Source organism: Rhineura floridana, chromosome 2, assembly GCF_030035675.1.
Source record: "Rhineura floridana isolate rRhiFlo1 chromosome 2, rRhiFlo1.hap2, whole genome shotgun sequence".
Classification (NCBI taxonomy): Eukaryota; Metazoa; Chordata; class Lepidosauria; order Squamata; family Rhineuridae; genus Rhineura; species Rhineura floridana.
The window spans coordinates 186,290,680-186,313,310 of record NC_084481.1 but is presented as its reverse complement, the minus strand read 5'-3'; the positions used below and the strand labels follow the sequence as shown (position 1 = coordinate 186,313,310).

At 43.4% G+C, this 22,631-nt stretch overlaps 1 protein-coding gene across 6 annotated transcripts in view; it reads right to left on the bottom strand.

Annotated features, from left to right (window-relative positions):
* Positions 1-22,631, bottom strand: part of PRORP (protein only RNase P catalytic subunit) — a 96,541-nt gene that overhangs the window by 50,052 nt on the left and 23,858 nt on the right. For 4 of the 6 annotated variants that reach the window (XM_061611641.1, XM_061611643.1, XM_061611640.1 and 1 more), the window contains one exon: positions 16,843-16,950. In XM_061611641.1, coding sequence (XP_061467625.1) covers positions 16,843-16,950 — 108 coding nt within the window. Of the gene's footprint in view, positions 1-1,083; positions 1,118-2,634; positions 2,710-16,842; positions 16,951-22,631 lie in introns of all 6 variants that reach the window. The other 2 variants (XR_009760715.1, XM_061611644.1) reach the window with 1 other exon arrangement.

Sequence of the window (22,631 nt, the reverse complement as noted above, 5' to 3'; positions counted from 1 at the left end):
TAAATTTGTCAAAATGCAAACCCAATTTGGGTTGGTCTTTCACAGTCCAATCCACTCCCTGTGTAGCTTGGAAGAATTTGATAACACGTGCCTCTTTGTAGGGCAGTACAGCCAGTGTGGTTAGTGGTTAGTGTTGGACTACGACCTGGGAGACCAGGGTTCAAATCCCCACGTAGCCATGAAGCTCACTGGGTGACCTTGGGCCAGTCACTGCCTCTCAGCCTCAGAGGAAGGCAATGGTAAACCACCTCTGAATACCATGAAAACCCTATTCATAGGGTCGCCGTAAGTCAGAATCGACTTGAAGGCAGTCCATTTCAATTTTTACAGAGAGGTCAGGTCTCCTGCTCCCCTGGTGCATTCACTATAGCTGCCCAATTTCCCTGCTTTTAAAAGTTTGATAGAAATATCTGTTGGCTATAGGTAAGTTCTTAAACTGCAAGGTTTTTTGCCTATTAGTGAATTTCCCTGCTTTTTAGTCCGGGAAGTAAGTAATGGGATCCTGTGCAAGTTTGCTGAGAATGGATTGATCATTTGCATGCTTACTGAGTTCAGTGGGATTTACTCCCCTGCAATCATGCTTAGGATAGGTGAAACTGACCACAAGGGATGGGGAGGGGATGGGGAGGAGAGCAGGCAGGAGGGGAACGAGGATAGGTTTGATCAATTGCATGTTTATTGAGGTCAGTGGGATTTACTCCTGTGCAATCAGGCTTAGGATAGGTAAAACTGATCGTGGGGAGGGAAGCCTGGATTGGGTAGAGGAGGAGGAAGAAGGAAGAGGGGAGGGGAGAGAGGAAGAAGGGGAAAGGCAGGTCTGATCATTTGCATGCTTAATGAGTTCAATGGGATTTACTCCTGTGCAATCATGGCTAGGATAGGTAAAACTGACCATGGGGGAGTAGGAGGGGGAAGGGAGAGCAGAGGGAAGGAAGAACGGGGAGAGGGGAGCAGAAGTAATGGGAGCAGGAGGGAGGGGATTGGGAGGGGAGGGGTGAAAGAAGGGGGAGAGAAGGGGCAAAAGGGAGGTGATAGGAGGGAGGAGGAGGAGGGGAAGGCAGGTTTGATCATTTGCATACTTACTGAGTTCAATGGGTTTCACTCCCGTGGAATCATGCTTGAAAATGAAATGGAGACTCTATGAATAGGTTTTCATAATAAGTGGTATTCAGAGGTGGTTTACCATTGCCTTCCTCTGAGGCTGAGAGGCAGTGACTGGCCAAAGGTCACCCAGTCAGCTTCATGGCTGTGTGGGGATTTGAATCCTGGTCTCCCAGGTTGCAGTTCTAGGATAAGTAAACCTGACCATGAGTGGGAAGGAGGAGAAACAGCAGGAGAAGGGGGAAGGAGGGGATTGGAAGCAGATGGGGAGGGGAAGGGAGGGGTGAAGGAAGATTGGGCACTGGGCAGAGGGGAAGCCCTTTTCCTTTCCAAAAGAAAAATATTTTGAACAGTATCATACTTTTCCAGCATTTCCCCCAAATATTTGTTCGACAGCAGGCACATGTAGCCTGCCACCTGAATTTAATCCAAAACTGTCCCTGGCCACATCCACACTAGGCCTTTATTTCACTTTAGACAGTCATGGCTTCTCTCAAAGAATCCTGGGAAGTGTAGTTAGTGAAGGGTGCTGAGAGTTGCTAGGAGATGCCCTGTTGCCCTAACAGAGCTTCAGTCAGAGTGACTGACTGTTAAATCACTCTGGCCACTGGAGCTTTGTCAGGGGAATAGGAGTCTCCTCTCAGCACCCTTCCCAAACTACACTTCCCAGGATTCTTTGGGGGAAGCCAGGACTGTCTCAAGTGAAATAAAGGACTGGTGTGGGTGTGGTCCCCTGATTAGCCAAGCCAAGCAGCTGTGAATCTGGCTTTTAGAACACTGACAGTTGGTTCTTACTGAGCATGCCCGACATTATCATTGAGTCCTAGCCAAAATTTCTTAAATTAATTAAACATCAGCCAGGGATTTTTTTAACGTTTAAACTGCAGAAGATGAAGGTCAGAGTATGCGGCAAGGTCAGTAATGGGATTACAGGTACTCTGTGAACATGGCTGATTTTTAATGAATTTCAACAGATCATGAGAACTCTAACAGAAAAAAATCCAGAAAGGGTCTGGTTTTTTTGTCTCTTTTTACACTTTGAACTCTCAATTCTCTCTGACTGTTTTGTGTAACACCATGAAAATTTAGAGGGTTGCTAGCAAGAGTTTCTGAATTCAGGACTATAAGTTTTGTAAGGTTTTGTTTTGACATGATCTTATGGGAAGCATCAGAATGTCATGGGTGGTATTTTTGATTTAACATTGTGGAATGCAAAAACTCCATGCTGACTATAGTATACAGCCACTCTTCATGGCTGTATAATACTGCTCTAGCTACATTTATGTAGCCATAACAATTAATACTTGGAGATTTTGGCCCTTCAATATTGTTTTCACAGAAGACTGAACACTGGAGACTATCCCTATATAGTTGCACTCCTCAGAAGTGGGCAGACTTCAGGCTTGGCAGATTTTTTTTTTCTCTAGAACCCTAAGGTCTACTAACCAGAGCCAATGCAAAAGGCATACAGTTAGAAATGAAAAACAGGGTGCCTCTGAGCATATTCTAAGGCTAGGAATTTGTTGTCTGTACCAGAAATGAACTGAGCCCACATGTTTTTTTCACATAAAAGTCCAATTCCTGATTGGCTTTCTTCTTTTCAGCAGCCTGAGGAAGAAAAAAATATTTGCTAATGCAGTTAGAATGAGAAACCCTTGCAAATCACTCACAGATCTACAGTAGATCCTTATCTAACTTCTGCCTACCTCCGCTTCACTATAAATACATTAACCTTTACTATAAGGTCATACTTGAAATTAAAATAATTGCTAAATAAATTTTAATCTGATTGTGGTTGTTTTCTAAAACTAGGATTTATGTGGTTCTATTTATGTAGGAGGATTAAAAAAGTATTAATTTCTTTTGCACGTGAAAAGTAATCTAAAAGCCTCAAAAAATTCACTGCTACTAGAAAGTGGGACTTGGAAATGCTTCTGCTCTCCTAAGGCAGGGCACCTAGCATGTGCTGATCTCCTCCCATCTAATGCAGCCCTCTTTGTCACATCCTGTAGTGTTCTAGAGTGTTCCCAAGCCTCAAGGGTAGCTATTCAGGAAGCACCAGTTGCTGCAGAGGACAGGGATAAGCGAAAAATTAAGTGTCCTACTGGCATGAGCAGAACTGCTTTCTAGTGCAAAGCCATGACTAGATAAAGCTCACTGATTTTTCTGGCAAAAAAAATATTTCTTTATTATTGTTTATTACATTTATATACCACATTTCCCACTATTTCTTCTTTATATAACACCTTGAGGAGCTCAAGATGGTGTACATGGTTCTCCCTTCCCCATTTTATCCTCACAACAATCAGTAGGTTAGGTTGCAAGACAGTGACTGGGCCAAGGTCACCCAGCGAGCTTAATAGCTGAAATGCAGTTAACCTGAATGTTAGTAAAGCATATGATATAGTGGGAATTACCAAACAAAGCAGCCAAGATAAGAATCAATACAATTAATCTAAAAAATTCAAGTGGAAGAGGTCCAACGGGAAAAGTTCCTCAGACATCAACCAGGAAAACATATTTTATTCAATCTTTTTACTGGTGATCCTGGGGAAGGAAGCAGGAGGATGGTGATGAAATGTGCAGAAAAGAATGCAGAAGTTATGCAGGATGAACTGAGTAACCTCATGAAATGGAACAACAGAAAGGAACTTCAGTTCAAAACCACACACACACACACACACACACACACACACCACACACAAAAAAGGGTGACGTCCAAAGGTGGCCATCCACCGGCAGAATGGACTTCTGCTGGCACAAAGGAATTTTCCTTCCCTGCCTTTCCCCCATGCAGTACCTACACACACACACCAACAATTTGCAATGGATGGTTGGGAGATCCTCCAGTGCAGATCAGGGAAGGGGGAGGAGAAGGGGAAATCTCATTGTATGAGGGATGTCATCCAAAATTTATTTGGGGACAATTACAAAAATTGGTGATTGCTAGTAGGGGCTAATCAGCTAGAAAGAACACATCTAATGAGCTTGGTCAATCACAAGACTGAAATCAGCAATCTGATGCAGCTATCTTTTTTTAAAAACAAACCAACCCTGATGTAGCTATATATATTTCTTCAATGTATTAGATGGGCTTAGTTTTATCAGTAGCCATGCCTCCTGCACAATGAAGTGCCAAGTCTTGAAACACGCTCTATGTTTATAAGAAAGATTACAAGAACAAAGATTTCAGGCTCTGCATGCTGTTCATGGCAGCTGTTATGGTCCAGGGACTACTGCCGTTGGCACAGGTGGAAGCTAATGTGACAGTCTGAAAAAGGGGCCTTCTGAAGGGTCCTTAAGAAGAACCTGAGGGAAATTTGCACACCAGTATCAACTTCTTCTACAGGTAGAGCAGAGTATGTGAGGTGATGAAGACCCTGATTCTAGTTTACACATGTTCATGGTGAGGCTTAGTAGGCCTGGATAATGTGTCAGAATCCTCTGCAGCACTTCTGTGGACAAACCAATATAGAACAATGTTCCCCAAGGTAGAAAGTCTGAAGAACAGAGCACTGGATCATGTCTAAGGGTAAATTTACAATCACACTAAATGTGTGACAGGGCATACAATGCAGAGTAACTCATCCTGACGACCTCTGTCAAGGCAACTCCTTATAAATCTTAATGAGTTTGATACTGTTGTGGACTTTTTCCTTAATGGAGTCCTTTTCCAGGAAACGACACTGAGGCAGGTTGAAGCTTACAGCTGTTTATTATACTTACAATTGCAAGGAGTCCCTGCGAGCATGTGCTATGGCGGAAGTCTGCCTTCTTCCTCAAACAGAGGGTCTTTTATAGGTTTTTACAATGTACAGTCATGTGTCCCAAGGTACCCAATAAGGGGCTTTACCTGTTTCCCGCTCCCACCTGGTTCTGTGATTTGTCAGGTAATTCTCCATTAAGAGGAACTATGAACGCACATACTCATCTTTTGTCCGCCCCATCCTGTCGCAACATCAGTCGCCTTCAACCTTATTTACATACTAATACCAATGACCCCTGAGAGTGGAAAATTCCACTTCAATACCTTAGGCCAGCAAATGGCTACCATCAACCCCTTCCCCACCCAGCAATATGGAGCCTTAAGACACCACTGATTTTAGCAGCAGCAGCAAGAAGGGGAAAAAGTAGGTGGAAGTCAGTGCCTGACAAGGATGCAAAATGCCCCCACCCCAGTCATCAGATCAATCATTTAATGAGCAAAGAAGGGGCACTAATCCTCCTCCTCAAGACCTGCACAGATCAGCTGCATGCCTGTGTGCGTGCATGTGTGTGAGAGAGAATGGAGGGTGGCCATACCTACTGTGAGCATGTGGTCCCTGGAAGGGTAAATGTGGCCCTTGGGCCAAAAAAAAGGTTAGCCACCTCTGTCTTAGGCAATAATCCTAATTCAGGGGGCACTAGAGGAGAGGAGAACGGCAGAATGTTATGTTGCGCAAAGGAATATAATTGTGCTGACAGAATAAGAGACTTAGTGCTACTTTGAATGCCACCCTTAATTTCCAGAACAGTCTACCAAGTACGCACTACTGTTTTAGGAGAAAGTTTCTTATGTAACCAGCTGTTATGAACACAAAGAAAAAAAAGGAAAAAAAGAAAATGCAAACTTGTTCCTTTGTGCACGCAGATGCACTTTAAACAACCAGCTAAGGGGCATGGATATTTATACCTAGAATTCCCGTGCAAAGCTCAACATCTGGAAGAGATCTGAAGAGCCAATTTAGGTGTTCCCAAGGGGCAGCACCTGTGAAATGAGAATGTTGACTTTTTCTCTTTGTACAGCAGCAGACCCCATGCCACAATCCACTTTGGGTTGCAAAACTGGTGAGCTCATTAGCCTTGCAAAGCTATAGCCTTCACATAGTATTTGAGCCAATTCCATTTGATGCATCTATTTAGGATTTCAGTAAGCTCTTTCTTTGTCTTTCACAGATCAAAATGCCTCTTTACTGATTATGAGCTCACATCCTTAACGACAGAAGGACTGGAAGAAACTAGTGGACCTGCTATGTCAAGCTCCTGGAAAGAGATTCTGGAGAGACATGGACTTTGAATATTTCCAATAGTCTCACAGCTGGTCGATCCATTATCTCAAACTTAATACACAAAAGACAGGATTAGTAGCCCCCCAGCCCAACCTTTCACTTTTGCATTCTCTTTATCTTTCAGTTGGCAATATGACTTTTCAGTATCCTCAGCAAGTTCAGAATTTGGGCATCATCTTTTATTCTTTCTTTTTGGCTCATGCTACTGCTCCAGGTTTGTCAGTCCTCTCGCTAACATTTCTAAAACCTGTCCTACTAACTCCACTAAAACAGAGATGAGGAACCTATGGGTTTTGTGACTTTCCCCAGGCTGCACTCCACACCCTCCTTCAGTGCTTTTGTATTATTAGAAGGTGTCCTTGGAATGGTGATGAAGCCTCTTCCTTGCCTTGGAGAGACAGAGAGTGGGGGTGTTTGTGTTTAGAGAAGGCTGGAATGTAGCCTACTATACAACGATAAGAGTCACATCAGACACCCTCCCCACTTTTGCCTGTGGCTCTGCCCAAATCTGGGATGTGGTCTTGTACTAAAACTTTGGTACCTAGCTTCCCTTAGCAAGTTGCCCATCACAACAGCTCAAATGGTAGCCAAAAGGGCCAAAGTCCCACACTGTTCCCAACCTGGCTCATTGCCACATTGAGTACACATCCCTAAATCCCTGAGGGTGTTCTGTCAGTTTGTGCTCCCGCTCCCATTTGTCCTACACTGCCTATGTGGTTCTCTCCCTGCCCCCCCCCCCATTTAAACAGGCATCTTCCTGGGCCAAATAACTACCTAACTATTAGAACTTAGTCTGCTACAAATTGTGAACATGCTAATTTCTGCATTTTTTAAAAGTAAGTTTCCTGTCCTCAGCCCGATTCTCTTCTTCCCCATATAATCCCCCCCCAATGTTTTCACATGTGGAAGCTCTTGGTGTACAGGGCTCTGCTGTTCTCTCTACACACTGTTCCTGGATAACCTCATCAGATCCTTTGGCTTTCAGTACCTCTTATATATTGATAATACCCACATCTACCTCTCTACCCCAGACCTTTAGTCCTTCCAACCAATACCGTTCCTTATAAATGGAACTGCCTGCAAGAATGCCTTCATGGTGCTTTCAAATCCATGCTTGAAACTCAGTCTTTGCTGGAAAGTCTAGTCATACACATACTGTACTTAGATTAAGTTACAAGGTAACTGCAGTAATTGCATGTTCTTCCCCTTTTGCCCTTGCCTCTCCCACCTCTGTCTCGATTTCTAAATTTGGGGTAGGGATCTGTCCTCTCATTGTTGGTAAAACACCATGTACATCAGGGGTGGGGAACTTCAGGCCCGGGGGCCAAATGTGGCCCTCCAGGCCTTTCTATCTGGCCCTTCCAACTCTTCCCAGCACACACGCCCTCACCAGCCCTATTCTACATCCTCCTTGAGTGCTTTGGCCTAGCTAGAAAGAGTCTTTGACCTGTAATAATGCCTCTTGCTTGCTTGGATGGAGGGACAGAGAGATGGGGGGCAGAGATATATGTAGAAACCTCAGACGTGTGGCTGCAATGTAGCCTGCTATTCAAAAGGCAAAGGTTGCATCCACTGCTCTGCCCAGTTTTTCTTCTGACTCTGCCGACCACAGGCATGTCTAGAGCTTGGAAAAGTTACTTTTTTGAACTACAACTCCCATCAGCCCTATCCAATGGCCATGCTGGCTGGGGTTGATGGGAGCTGTCGTTCAAAAAAGTAACTTTTCCAAGCTCTGCCCCACCAAAAGGTTGTTGTCCATGAATTAGTATGACCCTCGGGCTGAAAAATTGCACATGGATGGCAACAAAATAATTTAAGAATAAATAGCCTTGCATGTAGACATTTAAAAAGAGATTCTCAGTATAAATATGAAACTGGTAAAATGTAAAAAATGTATGCATTCAATGTGTTTAATGCATGGGCAGTGGCTTAGATAAAAATACTGAAGGAAGAATTTAACACACCAAGAATCATCATCAACAAATGAACATGCAATATCCATCAAATTCAACATATTTCTCAAGCCGATACCTGGTGGTGTTCCTTGGACTCTCTGCTTAAACACACACATACCAATATAATAGAGGTTACTATAGGAACCATCTATTCAACAATGACTCACCAAGGCAATTCCCTGAGCATTTACACAGTTCAGAGATATTAAAGTGACGCTTTCAGTGACACAGGAAAAACTGCTGATGCAGAAGAGAAATGTAAATACAACTTTCCCACCAAAAAGGAATTTCCTATTCTGAATGCTTGCTTTTATGCCAATATATTCAAATGAAAGCATTACACTGCAAGTAGCTACACTGCTAGTTAAGCACTTAAGCTAGTACTTTTTCAGACAAAACGACAGAGTGTCTAACAAAGTACACTATCTTCAAAGGTGGAAGCCCCACAAGATACCCTACCCAGGTATTTGACAGAAAACAGACATGCGTGTCTTATTCAAGGCTGCAAACAATGGGTATTTGGAATTTTCCCCAAGGGGTCACAAATGGTTAGGTCATATTCTTTGTGGACCTGAGGACCTGTAGACCTTCTGTACAAAGAACTGAAGGCCTCTGGTCTTCTATAGCAGTCTTTGCCGACCTGGTGCCTTCCAGATGGTTTGGACTACAACTCCCATCAGCGCTAGCCAGCAGCAGATGGGCGTTGTAGTCTAAAGGATCTGGAGGACACCAGGTAGGCGAAGGCTGTTCTACAGTCTTCAAAAGAGGTTAGGGCCAGCTCAGATCTCCGATATTAAGTCTCACATTTCAACATAACTATTTCCTCCATAGAAAAAGAACAATGAGAAGTGAACCACGTTAGGTAAACAAACGAAACCAAAGGGCACTTCCTCTTAGATCTTATTACTGTCCCTACACATCACCTTCCACAATCCCCTTCCTCAATATTGTCAAGAACACACCTGATCTGCATTTACGTAACTAGTTTCTGTCTTAAGAGATTCTAGAGATAATTTCATGTCAGGTTTATTGTTAGCAGACAAAAGGCTGCCCTGTTAAGAGGCAACACAGTGGTGAAAAATAATTCCAAAAAGAATTAAAGCTGAGAGATGTGGAGAAAGAAAAGAAGCCCTTCATCTGAGGAGAAGGAGAAGGCAGACAATCTGATGCAGTATGACTAATTTTTTTCTAGGTTTCCCTGATCAAACCAGGAAGAAACGTGCTGCATGAAATACAAGTTGAAACCCATTTTGGTTGCTCTAGCAACCACCACTAAATATTGAGCAACTGAGGCAAGTCTGTTCTATGGCAAACGTTAAAGGCTTTCTACAGCATGGCAAAAAGTTACAAAACATAAGAAGCTGCCTTATCCTAAGTCATGACATTGAACTATCTAATCAGTATTGTCTACACTGACTGGCAGAGGCTCTTTAGGATTTCAGGGTGAGTTCTTTCCTAGCCTTACCTGGAAATGATGGGGACTTAATTTGGGACCTTCTGCATGCAGAGCAGATGCTCTGCCACTGAGCTACAGTCCTTCCCTCTAAATAATGTTTGCAGTCTTCAAATGAGACGGTGCACTAGGGGCAGGACACTGACTGCTCTGTGGCTCAATCTGCAGACTTCCAACAAGGCCTCCAGAACTGCCCTCCAACAGCAAAGACACCCTGCTTTTAACTTGCACTGATTTTTCCCAAAGAAGCCAAGACGCAAGCAGAAGGCTGCATCTTTTTTTAAAAACAAACCAACCCTGATGCATGCATTCTCCCCCCCTGCTGGGCTCACTTCCAGTATTGGAGCCTAACTACAGGAAAAAGGTCAGGCAACAGACTCTGGGAGCCCTCACTTGTTTTCCTGTTATGGCTTGAAAATTAGCCCCCACTCCCCCTGCTTGCTTTATGCTTGATTTGGACAGATCCACACCAGCTACTATTACGTCTAGGTTTGAGCCTCATGTCAACGACAAAAGAAGTTTGACCTAAGCTTACTGTGCATTTCACCCACTTTCTCCTGACTGCAAGCCAAGCAGCAGCAGAAGGGGGTGGGGCTGCACAATGGACTGTTCCATTTCACATTTTTTGAAAGCCCCTCTACCTAAGAACTAACAAAACCCGTCCCAGCTAGCAGAAAAGTAGCATAGTAAGGAAAAGCCTGGGGTAGAAACCCTCACCCTCATAAACATTTCCTGTAACTAGAAGCTTAGCTTGTGTGGGGAAGCATTTAAAAATGATATTCCACCACACGCAATCTAAAGTGGTATAATCCACAGTCATTCTAGGATTCTACATAATTTGGCTATTTATGTAGAGATCAGTAGTTCCCAAACTTTTCCCCCTGTGGACCACTTGAAAATTGCTGAGGGTCTTGGCAGACCACAATGATTTTTCTGCCTGTTGTAGTAGATCTGTATGCTAGATCTGTATGATTTTTAATTGTTTTTATTGCTTCTTTTATTTCTTATGTTGTATATATTTATTGTATTACAAATTTGAATTTTGTGAAATGCACACTTATACAATAAAATACAATGTAAGAAAGGAGAAAAGGAGAAAAATACAATTAAAAATCAATATGAATTTTTAATGCAGACATGCTGCAGACCACCTGAATGAAGCTCACAGACCACTAGTGGTCCACGGAATCCCAGCAGCTCAAGTTCAGACTCATGTTCTGCTGACTTTCACTGAGTGCTGGGGTTGAGAGCTCTTTTTCTGAGTCCTGGCCCCTTGGGCATGAGTCAGTGGGCAAAGCCCATGTTGCTAAACGTGCAGTTCCTACTTGTTTCTAAACTGGGCCCAGACTGGGACTGCACATCCATTTATAACTGGACCCATAACCTTTGACAGCAAGATGAATCCTTTGGTGTCTTTCAACTACTCAGTTGAGTAAAGAATGGAAATTAGTAAGCCCCTCTGGCTTTATTTATTTTAGAAGTGGCTGATCCTTGAAATCACCAGTCTTTGAGATTTGTTTGTCACACTTTCAGTCTCCATTTATTAAAGGTAAAATTCTGCATCCACAAATAATGTCAGTGCTTACCAAAAGAAAAGTTGTTCAGAAACATGACTCAAAACTTGCATGATGATCTACCATTATTTACCGCCTACATGCTTGTTGCAGAAAGATTTGAATTGCCTGAGGAGACCTTTAAATCACTCGTCTCCTTTTCCTGAATTTCAAAATACAATAGGAATGAGAGTGCAATCAATCTGAATATTTCCTCCATTTTTTCTTATCTTTTGCTTCTGATTTTTTTTCTGCCCACTTTTACATTGCAAGGCAAATTTCCTCAAACCTCCAATGCTGCATGGCAATTGTAGACATTAGGCAATTTAGGACACAACTGCCATGACAGATATGCTGGTGGAACTCCCCCAATACAGTTCATCAGCTAAGAATATGCCAGTGGAATGGCCAAAAATGGGGTGGAACCATGGCAGGGACACAAGCTGCACAGAGGAGGAGGAGCATACTTATGCTGTATTGCATAGCCTTGATGGCACAACCTTACACCAGCCCCAGACACGGTGTTAAGAATTTCCCTTCCAAATAGACACAGTTCCCATCTATCATAGCTTTATCCCTTCTCAGTACCACTTCATAATATTCCCTTTTGCTACAGCTGTGCACCACTCATTAAACAAACGCATGCTTTCTATGTCATGATACCATTTATTCACACGCACGAGATTTAGCATCATACCCATCTCTTAGCACAAATGGACTTCCTGCCACAATCCTGCACTTTTTAACAAAAACACCATGTGTTTTTAAAGGTAAATTTTACCTTTAATAAATTGCCCAATGTCTGCAATCGTCCACACACTCCTGTGCTAGATTTTTGTTCCGATTGCTTAGCACCCTGCTTCCACAGGGATTACTTCAAGTCCCATCTCTGCTTTAGAACCAGTTTTAAATGCCTCCAAGCCTAGCTCTGAAACTTGTGAAGTGACAACATAGGAGTTTGTGTCTCTGACCATGTTCAGAAGCCACATCTCAAGTGAAGTGTGACAGATAGCTTGGGGGGGGGGGTTGTTCAGTGGTGCCCCTGCTGTGAGTTGCCGTCCCCAGAGAGGTTTGTCTGGTGCCTATTTTGGCACCAGAGGAAGACTGTTTTATTTTCCCAGGTCTTTTAATCTGTTTTTGCTGTCCGCAACTAGTGATTTTATGCTGCGTTATATGCACGCTGTTTGATCAAAACCTAATTCTCTTTCCTCTTACTGAACCCACGTACACCCCCCCGGAACAATTTTAAGCTGAGATCAGGTCAATTAGAGAGGCAGGGTCCTTGGCATTTGCCACCGCATCCCTACAACAACAGAAGCAGGGCTGGAATGGAAAGCCCCTACAGAACAGAGTCTTACTGCTGGGAATAGCTCTTGGATTGCTCCAAGTAATAAGAGGAAGGCAAAACCTCAAAGGACAGGCAGACTGTGAAGCTGATCAATGCTGCCTTGCAGTCAGCTTATCTAGAAGCTCCTCTTTCCATCACTAGCCCAGTGGCAGCCTCTCTCTCACTTAAAAAAAAAATGGCAGCAGGAGCTATACCACAATCTATTGGAAATTGGTGTTGAAGACAAACTAATTAGACCACAGCTGTCTGTGCAGTAGCTTGTCAGGGAATGTGGGGCTTGAACATGGAACCCCAAGGTCAGAGTCTTACTGCGAATATTGTGTGCTCAGATCACAGAGTTGTTCATCAGGTGCAGGGGAGGGTGGATGTACAACATTATCCCTCCCTCCCCCCCAGGCTACTGGCAGACAGCATAGGGGCTCTGGATCAGCCGGATCACCTGCCTTTGCCTTGGTTGGCGGAGCAGCCCCCTTCAGTGTTCCACCCCCAGCTTCCAGTTGGTCTAGCTCAAGCCTCTGAACTCAGGGACCCCAAGCTACAGAACATGCCCTCCAGGTTCATAATCAGGTATGGTTGACCACAAACCCAGACTGCCTCTGCCCCGGTAGCTTAAGTTTTGCACTGACCTTTTAGAGTTCTCAGAATGTGTTTAACAAAACAAAAACACACATAGTCCCTGGTTAAGAGAGATGACTCCTGGATAACAAAATACTTCCTTTACCTTTGGCACTTCTAACAGAACAGCATGTACGCTTTCTGTTTTACCACATAACATTCTGAACTAGAAATACCATTCAGGGTCTGATAAAAGTTGTTCGTTTTGTTCGTCAAAACATATTTAACCCCTCCTTCCAATTATGTAATTATTCCACTCCTCAACTTCTTTATCTATTGTTATTTTCTGTGTTGTTTTAATTGTTTATTTTGTACATAATCTTGAGATAGGTGGAGGAGATAAATATAACAAAATAATCATAACAGTTTTACTTGCATTTGCTTGACATTTCTAGACGTCTAATACTTTTTTACTACAATATCTGGATAATTATCAGGACTGTTGTGCTAAACCACCATTATGATTTTGCAGCTTCTATAGAAAATGCCAGGGATATTCTTTTCTAAGCAGAACAGTACATAGCTTCCTCTTTGCTGGACTTCATTGCTCTTCATTTACATACCCCTGCTAAAATTATAATTATTTCCACAATTATTTATTTATTTATTAAGCATAGCCGCCGCCGGGATCACATCACCCCGGTGTTAATAGATCTACACTGGTTACCAGCTGTTTACCAGGCCCAATTCAAGGTGTTGGTGTTGACCTTTAAAACCCTATATGGTTTCGGCCCAGTTTATCTGAAGGACCGCCTCCAGTATCACCAAACAGGCCGCCTTACAAGATCAGCCACACAGGACCTCCTCTCAGTCCCACCGGTCAAAACAGCTAGACTGGTGCAGACCAGGGAGAGGGCGTTCTCGGTTGTGGCCCCCACCCTCTGGAACTCTCTCCCTTATGATCTCCGACATGCCTCCTCCCTGGTGGGTTTTCGCCGAGCTCTTAAGACCTGGCTATTCAGGCAGGCCTATCGGAATTTTGGGGTGGTTTAGCTTTTTGATATATTATTGGATGTTTTTTGATGTTAGTTTAATTGTTAATTATGTTTTGACTGTTTATTGTATTTTTATATGTTGCTGTAAGTCGCCTAGAGTGTCCAATAACTCGGACAGATAGGCGACTAACAAATAAAATTTAATTTAATTTATTTATTTATATATTTAATTTATATTTCAACAGAAATCTCTAACCAAACCAGTATAAGAAACAACATACAAATATACATTCAAAACCAAGCAATACTCCTATTTCTATTACTATTCATTTCCATATTTAATTAAACATGAATCTCAAAAGATCTCAAATTATGGTCTACCCCTAGTAGCTAGTTCAACCCCAAAGGTTGACTATACGGGAGGAGGGGGAGGTACACCCACTAGTGAATCTCTGCATGTAAAACATGCCATGTGATCAGGCTCTCACATTATGCATTCAGATAGTCCTGATCCCCAACAATCTAACTGCCAAAAATGAAACAAAGGTAGGTGGAGGTCATTATCATTTTGCATATAAGGATGTATGCAACCAGTCACACAATCCATTCTACACAAAGTGGCACATGTCTTGGATTTGCATTCACATACTCTTAAGCTTCTATATTGGCTCACCATCACTCATCAAACTGAAGCTGAGCTTCTTGCCTTTGCACAGGGTAGAGCTACAAGTTATCAGAAACTGCACTGAGTTCCCACCCCATCTCCTGCAAATCTTGTTCAACTTATTACAAGTAGATCCCGGCTCCCTCCAGTCAGTAGCATATTAGTAACAGAGAGGCAGACATGAGAAGACAGCATAAGACAAATGACCAGTGAAGGCAATACCAAGACCTCAACATGGGTTGCCATTTTCCCATGTTTCTAATAACAAGTACAACATCTCTCTCTGTCTTGACTATATCTAGTTAATTTTGCTTCTATCTTATTCTCAAAGCATCACCTGCTACGCTGCCTACTCTCTTCATTTCTTTCTTGCCTTCTACCATGCTGCTCTTACAGCTTGGGCCGTTGTAACGAAATCAGAATTATTTATAAGTTTAAAACTGTGTGTTCAGGTTAGAAAGTGTTAGTAGGTGCAGATGAGGTATGACTGACGGGGTGTGTGTGTGTGAGTGAGAATTCTGAGGGGAGTTTTAAAAAGAAAAACCATTGGGATTTGACAGCTAGAGTTAGATAGGATTAGGGATCAAGAAGAGAATATTGAGTAAGAAGGGCTGTGGGTTTGGGGGAGGATTTCATTGGGATTAGCTGGGTAGGATAGGGAGGTAGGTAGAATAGGGACAATTACACCTTACTGTTGGGTTCTTAAATTTTAATTTTTAATGTTCAATGTATTTTATCTTGTACGTCGCCCAGAGTGACTGGTCAACCAGCCAGATGGGCGACTAATAAATATAATATAATAATACTAATAATAATTCATGTACTATCACATTTAACATCTTTTATATAATAAAGTTTATTTGTTTGACTCAGAACCCCACATGTCAGCTTGGTCAAGTGTACTACCATACTAAGGTCCTATTCTGTACCTAACCCTATACCAATTTTACAGATAGATTACACCAGTGGTCACCTTTTGGGGAAAGGTGGTGGGGCCGAAGCTGTGGTTCAGAGGGCACATCTGACGCAGGCTGAGGTGGACTTCCTGGAGATTTCCTGACCCAGGTGTTTGGGAATCAGGAGGTGGTAATCACAGAGACGCAGGAATATCACAGCCGTCTTCCCTTAGTTGTAAGTAATCCAATATCCCTTTTTTCCATTTTGTTTAAAATTTCCCCCAAAACAGTTCTTTTTTCTAAAGAAAGAGTTTTTTTGCACGGCCACAACCTCACTTAAAATACTCTGCCAGATACCAACTTTCTACAGAAATCATACAGTTTTTGCAAGGGACTACCACGTCAGACATCCACAAACAGAACAACAATTTCCATGGCTATGGCTGCTGTAGCTCAAAGACACTAGAAGGATCAGAATGAGGCCTTTGGAACAGCATTCACTATGCAAAAAGTGGCAACAAGGACCCAAGAAGCCTTGATAAAAAAAGGTACCTCATCATCAAGTGCTTCTTGTTTTGCTTCCAGATTTATAGTTCATCACTAACCAAGGTGATGTCTGCAAGAGTCCTTGAACTGCTTCCTGTGGCTGCTTCCCATAGCAGATTTCATACTAAACCTGAATTATGTGTGTGGGGATGCCTGTCTGGAGTAACCATGGTCAGCACAGTGCTCAAGTGATTTGTGCCTACCCAGAAACACCTTTTTCTCCTCATTGTCTGCTATCAATTAATTCTTCTAATGCATGCCCTCATCCCTGTACTCCTTTAACTTTGCACTGAACTTCTTACTTAGAATTGAGGCCCTCTGGCAGGAATGGTTTTAGTAATCTGCTTAGGGATTCTAACATGTTAGCCATGTTCAGATGATCATATCTCAGATTAATAAACTGAGATATGAATGAGCCTTATGGCAGTGTATGCAGCTGCCTTGCATCTCCTTTCATGTGAGGAAGCAAAAAACCCAGAAAGTCTTCAGTTAACCAAAGTTTCTCAGTTCAGACAAAATGAGAAACCATAATCAATAGTGTCAAACAAACCAGGATATTAAGTCATGGTTTGAAGCAATAAAATACAGACTTAGGCTGCAATCCAATGTATGTCTACTCAGAAGTAAGCTCCATTGGGTTCAACGGGACTTACTCCCAGGTAAGTGTGTACTGGATTGCAGCCCAAGCCATTAAAACATACACACAAAATTATTAGAGCAGTACTTACAGTTTGAGATGGATTGCATTTGCTGGAAACTCTGGCAACATTGAGACCATCAATCACAATATCGAAAGGGGGACACCGATTCACATATGTCTGAAATTCTTCAAGTTCCTAAAAAATATATGGGGGATTGGGAGTTTAAAGAAAAGCAACAAATGATACTGAACAGTCTTATATTCTGCTAGTTTTGTTTCTTCCAACCACATGATGTAAATCCCATGAAAGAAAATAAATTGGTAATAGGCAATGAATTCAGCATCCCAATACACTCAGGTTTCTTTAAAAAAAGAAAATTAAGTTTGTAGTCCTTATGTCAGCAATGATAGGCTTGAAAGTGTATGGGCAATAGCTAATGAAGATTCAGAAGCCAATACTTCTGTGGCCTGCCTATTTCTTTGCCACTCACTTATCTATAGCAAGAAAAGATTTATGAAAAATTCTGGCATGCAAGTTTGCATACAAGTTGCAGAACTCCACTTTTCTTAGCCCAATATTGGGATACATGAGTACAAAATTGATTTTTAAAAAAATACTGAATAAACATTAGCCTTGCCTCTAAAACTGTTGCTAACATACCCTAGGAATTTTATTGTTTAACACCTGCAGTATCTTAAATCATTCTCTTTAGGCCTACACATAAGAATTACTGTGTCTGAAAAAGAAGTACTTAGCAAAAGAACTAATTTCTGCAATATTTAGGATGGAGGTGCCAATCAGGCCTGTCAAATCCTTTTCAGAACTGGATAGATAGCTGAAAAACTACTCTGAGCAATGCCACTGATTTAGTTCGGGTTGAGTTAGTCCTGTGCTTACTCCCTCCTTCCCTCTTGTGTGCTGTTTTAATCAGTTGCTTCTAGAGTTTGTAGAAACCAAACTGGCAAACTACGATATGCCCAATCCCTCCAAATCTCTCACAGTAAATAGCAGCTACCTCTCAGTGGGCAACCAGGAAACAGCAATTTTTTCTACCCACTCTATCCAAAATTAATGCAGAGAAAAAGGAAGCTCACACACGGCACAGAGACAGGAAGGATTGTAGCTGTGGAAAGACAAGACCACATTTTGGTGTACTGCAGGCCACAGAGACAGCAAGGTCAATGAGGGAACTTCATAGACAAGTCTGAAATAATCAGCCACATCTTTTGCCATAATTCTCCAGTTTAATTAACAAAATAGTACCACCAGTGTTCAACACTACTGCTGGCCTAATAGTTAACATCGTGATCAAACTACACTGCACATCTAGGAGAGAGAAAACCAGCTGCTCTTTTTGGTTACCTGGTCCATTACCTGAAACAGAAATATCATTAATTTAGGTGAAGGTGTGATTTTGAAGAAAAGGAAAGTTCACTAATATGCAAGAATGAATAAGACACAAATTAGGTCTAATTAAACAAACAACTTGGGTAACTGTGCAATCCTATGCAAGTCTACTCAGAAAACAGAAAGCCTACTATGAAAGTCTACTCAGAAACTGAAGACCTTCCTCTTTCAACAAGCCGTTTACATAGAGACCTTATCCCAGTCTGCATCTGTGTTGGAATTGCTTTAAGATGGTTTTAAAGCTTTTATTTTAAATATGTTTTGTTTTAATATGTTTTTAGTGATGTTTTTGAATATGTTTTAATGTCTGTTTTTATGATGTTTTATAGTGTTTTTAGTGTTTTTGTTTGCCACCCTGGGCCCCCACTGAGAGGAAGGGCAGGATATAAATTTAATAAACAAACCCAAATGAATTCAGTGGTACTAAGTCCCAGGTTAAGTGTGTATAGATTGCAGACTATGGTTCCATCTGAGTATAAAGTAAAACAACTGAAATAAACTAACATAGGGAGGCAGAACAAACAACTTGGGTTGGGTGGGTTTTTCTTTTTTTAGTCCTCCAGCATGGGTGCCTGCAGATCTTGAGCAAATCCGGATCTCTCAGTCTTATCAATACTTGCTACAGTCCACTCAGTTCCAATCTTGCCATTAGTCATCAACATTAGTCACTCTCCATATTACATTTTGAAACCTGTTCCTAGTTATTTTTACAAAATACCTGACAACAGATCGGCTGGGAACTCCCCGTTTTTGTTAAACAAATGATATTTCAGGGGTTGCTACAGGTGCATTCCCTGAAATGAACCCTGTCAACTCACTCACATCACCAAATTCTTCTGATTACTCCAGACAATATTGCACCATGAAAGGAAACCAGAACTTACATGTGAATACTTTGATTTTTCCTTAGGGGAATCTGCTGTGGTAGGCGTAAGCCCTGTATAAGCACCATAAACATAACAAGACTTCCCCTGCCTGCCCTAATAATAGGTTCTGGTAATGCCAACAACTGTTAGAAACTATCTAATACGTCATCCCCCTCCCAAGTTGTTTGCTCTTGCGCCAACTGTAACTGTGTGCTGAATTTCTCAGTTAATACCACTTCTGAGACATTATGTGGAAACCAGTTCAGAGATTCTAAGGAGTGGTTTCAAAAATTTATTAATTGTTTTAGTTCTGTTAGAAACTTTGCATGTGCGTCAGTTTTTATGTTGGGTTATATTATATGCAAGATTGTTGTCTGCAAGATGCCTTAAAGGCCCTCTTACAAACTTCATAAATAAATATAATTATTTTAAGACCAGTTTCCAAGCCTTCTAAGAGTTGCTTTGCCAGCTCATGAAAGGTCAAGAGAAAGTTAACGGGGGTATAGCACAGTGGGGAGGAAAGCCTGGCTGGGAGTCCAGAGTCTGCGAGTTCAAATCCCCGCTCGTGTCTCCTGGGTGTCAAGGGCCAGCTAAAGATCACCCCCACACTGAGTGGCTCAGGGGTTACATGCCCTGCCACCTGTGCAACTGTGGGCAAGTTGCATAGTCCCAAGGAGCCCAGTTGCCCCCCAGCTGGTAGTTGCGGACAAGGAAGGGGCTGGCTTGTGCAGCTGTGGCAAGCTGAGCAGGCCCTAGCCAGCTGGGGAGGACTTGCCACAGAAGGAGGCAATGGTAAACTCCCTCTGAATACTGCTTACCATGAAATCTCTATTCATAGGGTCACCATAAGTCGGGATCGACATGAAGGCAGTCCATTCCCATTTCAATATGGAATAAAAAGAGGACAGAGAGAGGGAGAACTCATTGGCTACAAACCTGGGTGTGCTAGGAACACAAAACAGGATTAAAAGGGGAATTTGAGGTATGCAAGATGACTATACTTCTGTCACAGTGGGGTTATATAGCTATCAGGGGGTTAAGTGATATATTCTGCCATAGCAACATTCAAAAAGGCAGGGAAACTTTGGCTGCATATACACCATACATTTAAAGCACATAGCTTCCCCCTAAAGAATCCTGGGACCTGTCATCATTCTGCCCCACCACCAGCTACAATTCCTGGCACCCTTAAACAGTTCCCAGGATTCTTTGGGGGAAGTCATGTGCTTTAAATGCACGGTGTATATGCAGCCAAAGTTTCCCTGCCTTTTTGAATGTCGCTATGGCAGAATATATCACTTAACCCCCTGATTAACCTACTAGATATTTTAGCTACCTGGTAAACATTTTCACTCAATTTACAAAAGTTCATTAAAAGTGCACTGTATACATCTGCAGCACTAGGGGACTGAAGAAGACCTGCCCTGGGAGTGAGTACTTGAGCATCTGGTGCTTGCTGTCCCTTGAGACAGATGAAGTCCCTGGTAAGTGCTGCAAGGACTGGGACCCCCTGCCTGACCCTGGTTCCAGAGAGAGGCTGCCGTTAATCTTGCAGCCTCTTGCATCAGCTGCTGGCTGGGGCAGGAGGCATAAAAGCCCAGCTGCCCTTGGGCAGCGGGTCTGCCGCCGGCGGGGGCATCAATGACGGGGGCAACTCTAAAGGGGGTTGCCCCTTGGGGAGTCCCGAGGGCGAGGGCACTGCCCCCCTTCTATTACCTTTTCTTTTTCTTTTTGTTTCCTGTTAAACCAATCTAGAGGAGATTAGTGGTGGGGAGGGCATGTGGTGCATGTGTAGTTCCTGCACAGTGCGAGAGCCTGTGCAGTGAACTGAATGATAGGAGAAAGTCACCAGATGCCTTCAGAGTGAGAGTCTGTAACTGGCAGAAAGCTGGCCCTCCCTGGGTATGAGACAGGAGGGGGAGGAGATGGACCCTGTGTGAAAAAGTTTGAATAGGTATGACTGTTCCCAATTCTTGCAGAGGCCTACTGGAATAATTGGCTGTGGCAGGTTTTGTGGGTGGGCTTGTTTTGGGTCCATATTAGGTGTTTAGGAGAAGTCTTAGTACGGAGGAATATGGGTGATGCCACCTCAACTTCAGTGATCATGGGTGGAGGGAAATATAGCCATGGGGAGGTGGTGAATTACCATAGAAGATGAGAGCAAGGCTATCTGTGCCTTGTTCCTTGCTGCCACTCCTCTCATGAATGGGTTCCTCGTTGCTCAACTGCTGTGCCCACTGGCCTGTGTGTGTTGTTGTTTAATGCCAGATTGGTACACAATAAGACCACTCTCATCCATAATTTGATTGTGGATGAAGGTGCTGATTAGGTGTGCATTACTGGGACCTGGGTGGGTGAGCTTGGAGGAGTTGATCTGACCCAGCTTTGCCCACCTGGATACTCAGTGCAACACCAACACAGGCTGCAGGGATGGGGGGGAGGAGTTGCTGTGGTCTACAGAACTTCCATCTCTGTCACCAGGAAACCACTCTGTTTTGGAGCTGGCTGTGCGGGTCTGCACCTGGTGTCGGGCCGAGGAGACAGTAAACTAGGGTTGCTGCTGGTGTACCGTTCACCCTGCTGCCCGGCAGCTTCTCTGACCGAGCTGGCGGAGGCCATCTCGGCTGTGGTGTTGGAGGAGACCAGAACGATAGTGCTGGGTGATTTCAATGTCCATGCAGAGGCTGCATCTAGTGTTTTGGCTCGGGACTTCATGGCCTCCATGACAACCATGGGGCTGTCGCAAGATGTCAGTGGCCCAACACATAGGGCATGACACGCCCTCAACTTGGCTTTTGCTCCAGATGGAGGAAGGGGTGGTCTGGGGATGGGTGGTGGTGTATGTCACCCCATTGTCATGGTCAGATCACTTCCTGGTGAAGTTTAGAGTTATGGCTCCGATCGTTCCCTGCAGCGGGGGTGGACAGATTAAGATGGTCTGCCGCCGGAGCCTAATTGAATCAACAGGATTCCTGAATGCCCTGGGGGAGTTCCCAGTAGATAGAGTAGGTGACCCTGTTGAAGCCCTTGTCACACTGTGGAACAGCGAGGCGCGTCAGGCTCTTGGTAAGGTTGCCCCCAAGCGCCCTCTCCGGCACTGTGGAGCCCAGTTTGCACCTTGGTACACCAGTGAGCTAAGGGCAATGAAACAGGCTGGACAACAGCTAGAGTGCAAGTGGCGAAAGACGTGCTGTGAGGCTGATTGGGCACAAGTAAAATATCATAACCGTGCCTGCTGTGTGGGGGTGAGGGTGGCAAAGAAGGCCCACTCCTCTGCCTCCATCGCATCCTCAAGTAGCCGTCCAGTGGAACTTTTCCGTATTGTCAGGAATCTGTTGACATCAACTCCAGGAAATGGAGTTTTAGACCCTTCGGAAACCCACTGAATTGTTTGGAAGGCACTTTGAGGGTAAAGTTGCTCGCCTCTGTGGCAGTCTTGATTCCCCCTCCACATCTACTGTAGTCTCCAATGAGGTGTCCAGTGCAACATCTGCTGCAACTTCTTGGGAATGGTTTCGGTTGATGCAGCCTGATGACGTACACAAAGTGCTTGCGATGATGCAGCCAGCAACATGTCCTCTCGACCCTTGCCCTTCTTGGCTT